At 40.1% G+C, this 6,880-nt stretch overlaps 1 protein-coding gene across 1 annotated transcript; it reads right to left on the bottom strand.

The window, feature by feature from the left end:
- Window positions 1-5,147: 5,147 nt before the first annotated feature.
- On the bottom strand, window positions 5,148-6,531 carry CUNH8orf48 (chromosome unknown C8orf48 homolog). Its single transcript, XM_051182342.1, has one exon. It carries the CDS (start codon window positions 6,514-6,516, stop codon window positions 5,638-5,640), a length of 879 nt encoding a protein of 292 aa, XP_051038299.1. The 5' UTR covers window positions 6,517-6,531; the 3' UTR covers window positions 5,148-5,637.
- Window positions 6,532-6,880: the final 349 nt, after the last annotated feature.

Genomic DNA, 6,880 nt, shown 5'->3' with positions numbered 1-6,880 from the left:
AAAGATGGAGAGAGAGAACAGAGACAAGTGGCATATAGTTTAGAGTTTGTAAACAAATCTTTATCTCTGCACAAATGACTGTAACCATGACAGCAACATCACTGATAGAGGAGACTAAATATCTATGGGTAAAATAATGAAATTGGGCCCATAAACAAAAATATAACTTAAAAAGATGGGCACATCTGAGCCCATCTTTTAGTGTTCCAATGAAATACCTAAGACTGACTATATACTTTATTTGAATGTAGTTCTGGAGGCTAGACAGTGCACAGCATGCTGTAACATTTGAACATCATCTGGGGAGGATATTTTTATTGTGTCATCACAGGATGGAAGGCATCTGAAGTGGAGTTAGGCAAGGCCAGTAGCCCTTTCCTTGAAGCCAGAGAATGCTTTGATAGGGTCCTAACCTTGTGAATTCACCTAACCCTAATTACATTCCAAAGCCACATGCATTCAGGAATTCCTTTGCACATAAAGTCTGTGAATCACAGTCAAGCTGTGACAAATGTAATTCTAAGCCTCATTGTAAGACAATAAACTGCACAACTACTAGTAGAAAAAGAAAAGGAAACCTGCAATCCTTAGATATGGCAATAGTTTCTTAATATAACAGAAAAGCATAAGGCACAAAAATGGTAAGTTTTACTTCATTAAAGTTACATGTTTTATGCATCAGATAGTCCACAGAATGGGAACAATATTTGCAAATCATATACATGAGAGTAATTCAATATCAAAATACATAAGTCCTACAATTCAACAAAATTGGCAAGCAGCCCAATTTTTAAACTGATTAAGTGATTTGACCAGACATTTCTACAAAGGTAACAAACAACCATCAAGAAAATAAGTTGTTCCATATTATTGAACATTTGAACAGGAAAATCAATAAAATATCATTTCACATGCCTACAAATACCTGTACATTTTTACATGAAAAATAAGAAAGAGGCTGCCAGTGGCATGACGAATTGGAGCACTCGAACATTACTGTGGAAAACATAAAAACAGGGCTATGTTTGTGGAAATAATTTCACCATTTCTAATAAAAGTGAAAGCTAGCTTAGGAAGTCATTCAGCTAGCTCTTTATACAAAGGCCCTGATGACTTTATAGAAATCCCACCCTCACAAGTTCATGTGATCCTGATTACAGCAACTTCTAGGTATAGATAAAGCAAAATTAGAAACATGTGGTTGAATAGACCTTAAAGCACACATTCACAACAGGTTTATTTACATTAGTCAAAGAGTGACCACAATCTTCCTGTCATTGCAATTAAACAGATAAACACACTGAAAACTACACAAGCAACAGGCTATTGTTCAGCCAGGGAATGAGTGGAGTTTCTATTCTGCCTCATTTAGGGAGGACTCCCTAGAAAAAGAGAATCAATAGGTTACTTATGTAATAGTAAAAGTGGGCTTATTAGCTTGCCCTACTTACTCCTCAAACAATGACGCTAGAGACATAGATAATCCTTCTCAATAAAGGTAACAAAATGTCTCAGGAGAAACAGGACCAGTGATGAAGCCTGAGTTTGAAGGAAAAAAACAAAACAGCTTTTGCGTTCCTAGAAAGACTGAAGCTGTCATGGTCTGCCGTCTTTGGATGATGGTAGCAGAATAGACACAATTCATTCAGAAGGAATGGAGCTTGCACAGACTGGCTGCCTTTCTGTCTTTCTACTTCATTTTTTTTTTTGTTTTGTTTTGTTTTTGTTTGTTTGTTTTGGTCTGGTCTGGAGTGGTTATGCTCACAGTAAGGGATGGTTTCACCTTATCTGCTGTTGAACTCATACTAGTCCCCCCTCTGTCAACATCCTTACAGACATAACCTAAAGTGTGCCTTACTGGTTCCTTAAGTATCACTCTAGATTCAGCAAAAAAAATCTACATGAATCAGCCAGTCCTAGTTCATTTCCTTTCCTGAGGCTTTGGAGCCTGTAGTGGGGTAGGTAATACATCACAGCAGGGCTTATGTGGTGGTAGGAACTGAACAATTCAAGGCCTGGACCTAGAAAGGAAAAGAAAACAGGAAGTCCCCAGGACTCCTCTCAAGGACACAGTTGTAGTGATTCAACTTTCTCCCACTAAGCCTCACCATCAAAGTTCTACTATCTCCCTCCCAGTAGTCCCATAGGCTGAGGACTGAGCCTGCAGGCAAAACTCACCTAAACCACAGCAAGATGATAGAGTGAAACACCTTTGGTATTTATATTTGCTCAGACAGTATTGGAAGCACACACAAAATAAACCAATTTATTTATAGACAACATTATTACTTGGGCTTTACATGCTAGTGTTTTACACTAAATTTTTTATGGGTTAAAGTGCAGAAATACTTTTGCTCTTGCTGGTAAATTGTTAATCCCATGTTCCCTGAATTCACTCTGTCTCAGGGTCTTATGTTGGGATAGATGGTTGCCCTATACTCAAAGTAGTAACACTTAAACCTAGTAAACACAAAGGTCTTGTAGGCTACTGCAGGGTAGGATTGGATAGTAGCCTTAGGGAAGAGATCATGCACACCAAGCCTTTCCATATCCTTTGACTCTTGGATCATGTTAACATAGTGCTTATTTAAAACTACGAAATGTAGAGACTAAAATAAGTAACAGAACAAGCTAGCTTAAAAATGTCATCAGTTAAGAAACTTGACCTACATTTGTACATGAAAATTATACTGGCACAAAGAACAAGGAAGTTTGAGGAACAACAAATCCTGGAGAGAAGCTTGAATATCCAGAAAGAGACTAGAAAGATAACTCTGGGTCAGGTGGGAAAGAAACACTATGTAGGTATGGATTAGTTTGCACTAATTATGTAATGGGGGTAAGTTGATCCGAGTTGTTTTGTTTTAAATTAACAGAATTATTTAAAAATCTTCATGTGTTAGAAAAGAAACTGACAACTGGAGGGAGGTATGGAGAGTAGAAAAAAAGATGGAGTAGGAAGTTAAAGATTCTGCCAAGAGAAGTAATGGCAGGGAAAACAGTCGTGATAATACTGTTGAGGACAACAGCTTGCTGTTGAGATGGTTATAAAAGGAGAAATAAAAGATGACTCTAAGGTTTCCAGATTGGCTGATGAATAGAGAAGAGTTTGCCCTTTATTACAGGGAATTAATTCTAAATGGAACATTATTCAGAGTTTTGATTGTGTAAAATGTAAATCTATTGAGAGGCAAAGAGAAAGTATGATGTAATATGGACTTCAACTGAAAAGTTATTATATAAGTGGCAATGACTTTTTCCATTTTATTTATGAATGACTAAGAAGATATTTTCCTGGAAAAAAGGATCATTTATACATAAATGAAGTCTTAGCTCGAAGAACAAAATTGTAAGGTCATGGCTACAGAATCTTGTGAGCTAGCTTTTGCAAACACATTTTTCTTTAACTAAAATAAGTTAGACATGTGGCATGCAGAAACAGTCTCAGGGTAATGCCACCCATGCTAGCATTTTTTTCTATAAAGAAATAAAACATAAATATGACTTATCAAGATAATATATAATTTTCCCCATTAATAGCACAGTACTCTTTTAAAATTGATAGTTTCCTCAGATTGCAAATTATGGAAATAGAAGATTCACAAAACCATTATGACCAAAAGGGATTTTTTACATAACCACTTTGTATACCCTCAGCTTCCCTTTTTTGCTGCTAGGAATTAAGCTTTTCATGTGGTTGTATTCATGTTCTTTATTCCATTGCTTTCTTTTTGCATGCATGATTACTTCCCCCCAGTCATTCACGGTTGACATTTCTCAGAAGATGAACCTAACCCTGCTCCTGTTTTATCTCCTAACTTCTAGAAAAGTTTACAGTTTACCCCAAGTAGGGCTTCAATTTCCAACTACTTTCTGGTGATTTCCCCACTAGTCCCTCTGTGTTCTAACCTATAGACCTTTCCTGTTGACTGTAAGTGCAAATAACCTGCTTCTTTACACTATCCATGTATATGTTTCAAAATACACTTCACACTACTTAGATATAAAGAATATTCGGTCATTTCCTTCAAATTTGCCATGTTCTAGTGTTCCTATATGTATAATTGGGTTTCTGTTGCTGAAATAAAAACACTCACCCAAAACCACTAGAGTAGAGGAAGGCCCATTAGGGTTATGTCCATTATTTAGGGATGCCTTGGTAGGGACTCAGACAGCAACCTGAAGGCAGGACCTAAAGCAAAGACCATGGAGGAATGCTGCTTACTGACTTGTTTTCCATATTTTGTCCAGCTTGCTTTCTTATAACCCAGTACCACCTGCCCAAGGATGGCAGCATTCAGTGGGCTGGCAAGAAATTACCCCCACAATATGCCCTTAGGCCAGTGTGATAGAGACAATTCCTCAGTTGGGATTCTCCCTTCCTAAGTGATTCTCCTTTGTGTCAGCTGTCAGAGACAAGCACAGCTGATCTCCTGTCAGATGCTTGATTCAGAGTATCACATAAACATCGCTGATAGCCTTTGCTTCCCTTTAAAACTTTACAAGCCAGACCTCCTCTCTCTCTCTCTCTCTTTCTCTCTCTCTCTCTCTCTCTCTCTCTCTCTCTCTCTCTCTCTCTCTCTCTCTCTCTCTCTCATCATGCCTATTGTACCAGTTCTCCCAAGAGGTCATTAAGCTCTGAGAATTCAGAGGCCTTTCCTAGCACAAAGCTCTCAACTCCTCCCACAATCATCCCAAGAACCCTGGCCAGGTCCCACTCTCTGGTACCAACTTCTTCACTGTTTAGGGCTTTGTTGCAAAACCAGCTTGGAGGAGGAAATCATTTAGTTTACTGTTTATTGTCAATGGGGGAATCCAAAGACAGGAACTGCAGGTAGAAACATTTTGGAAGGAACTAAAGCAGAAAACATGGGAAAATATGACTTACCGACTTGCTTTCCATCGCTTGCTCAGCTTGCAGTGTTACGCAGCCTAAGACTACCTGACCAACAGTGGGATAGACCCTCCCACGTTAATCATTAATCAAGTAAATGACCACACACACATTCCCACAGGCAATACCTCAACCGATGTTGCCTCTTCCCGGGTGACTCTATAGTTTTTGTCAAATTGACAGAAACTAACAAACTTCCTGTCTTAAGGAACTTACCACTCTTTCAAGTATCAGACAAGTCAGAATTCTAGTGTCTTTTTAACATTTAGTTTTTATTAAATCCCTGCAGCCATTTCATCAACAAAACCAGGCAGCCATGCTTCCTATCTTACATCTGGTTTCTTCTTTATTTCTGTAGTGACAACCCTCACTCCAAACTACCAATATCTATTGTTCTCCTAGATTATAAAGATTTTGTAACTACTCCAATTATCTTCCATAGTGGAAAAAAAAAAAAAAACTATTGCATGGAATTATTTAGCTCCATGAAGGAAGAAGGAAATCTTATATCAGGTTCTAAATTTCCTCTATAAAAGATGGCAATTACTCAAATACGCAAAAGGAACATGTATGCACATCACGTTGTTACTACTAATCATTAATAACACCATGCCCTGTATGCACATCACGTTGTTACTACTAATCATTAATAACACCATGCCCTGGTTGGACACATTATATATCATCATAAGCAGTCAGAGCCTCCTAGCTAGTTGGATAAGTGGTTTGAGAAGTGGTAGACTTTACACCTGCTTTGAATCTGCCTTTCCAAAGCCAGAGCTTCCCATCTGAATTTTCCCAGTCACTCTCTCCCAGATGATCCTAGGATCATCTGAAAGCCTGGGGAAGCCCCGATGTGCTTCTCCAACACGGGTGAGAAGGTCTGTGGTATGAAGGTGTTCGTCTATTTTCTCTTGAAGTAGAAGCGACTCTAGAAGAGTCTTCCTACGTTTCAGGAAGTCAGACCGAGCCAGCTGTGCTCTTTTGCTAATGCAACTGGGACACTGGGAAGAAACATGTTGCTTAACAGCCCCTATGTGCGCTAGAGTCGCCCTCGTGTTCTTCAAATAGACTCTGTTCCACAGTTCATCGGGAACAATACAACTGCAAGCATCTTCCTCTGAAGTCTCTGCAATCCCTCTGAACTGCAGCCTTTTGCGTCTGCGGCTTTTCTTTGCTCTTGAATCCTCTCTCTGGTGGATCAGGTTTACTTTCATAGTACAGAAAGACTGCAGGGCATTCAGTTCTTCGGCGGACCCGCCAGGGGTTTCTGTTAGGAGTCTACTGTCGGATTGGTATCTTTCGGAATTAATTTCTTTGAGCTTGATGTGGTTGATCCACTTTTGACTCAGCTTATTTTCATGCTTCTGTAAGACTGAAAGTTCTGGCTGCTCGTCTCGTTCTTCTGAACTTGTAGGTGCCTTCTCGCTCTCTAGTGGGCTCTCAGAGATGTGGGAACAGGATTGTTCCTCTCTGGAGGAGCTGATGGAACCAGAACTCAGTACCTCATCAGTACAGGACCTGAGGATCTCTTCAGGAAGTTGAGTAGCACGTCCGTCTGTCTGGGCCGGGCCTCCTTGCTCTTCTGAGTCACCCTGCTCCTGGGCAGATATCCATTCCATTGCTTCGGACTCAGTTCCTCAATTGCTTTGCTCTGGTTAAAAATGGTCCTGGAATCAATAAAGATGACCCGGTAGGACACGATCTTCGGTGTCTTTGGTTGCCGCGAGCCAAGGCTTCCGGGTACGCCTTTCCTGGTTGCCGTGGCAACGCGCGCGCCAGTCATGCGCAATCAGTGATCTCTGGAGGCTCACCCCTTTTCCTCTCCTGCCTGGGCGGTCTCCAGGGTCTTTATTCAGCTCTTAGGCCGCCTGGAGTGCTGTTTAAAATGTTTAAAACACTACAATTTAAGGGAAAGGCCTCAAACTCCTTTCCCTCCAGGTCAAACCAGACTACTTACATACGTGGGTATGTACATAGAGGCAC

The sequence above is a fragment of the Phodopus roborovskii genome, unplaced genomic scaffold (assembly GCF_943737965.1).
Source record: "Phodopus roborovskii unplaced genomic scaffold, PHOROB, whole genome shotgun sequence".
NCBI lineage: Eukaryota > Metazoa > Chordata > Mammalia > Rodentia > Cricetidae > Phodopus > Phodopus roborovskii.
The sequence above is the reverse complement of the archived record's forward strand: the minus strand, read 5'-3'. Positions and strand labels throughout refer to the sequence as shown.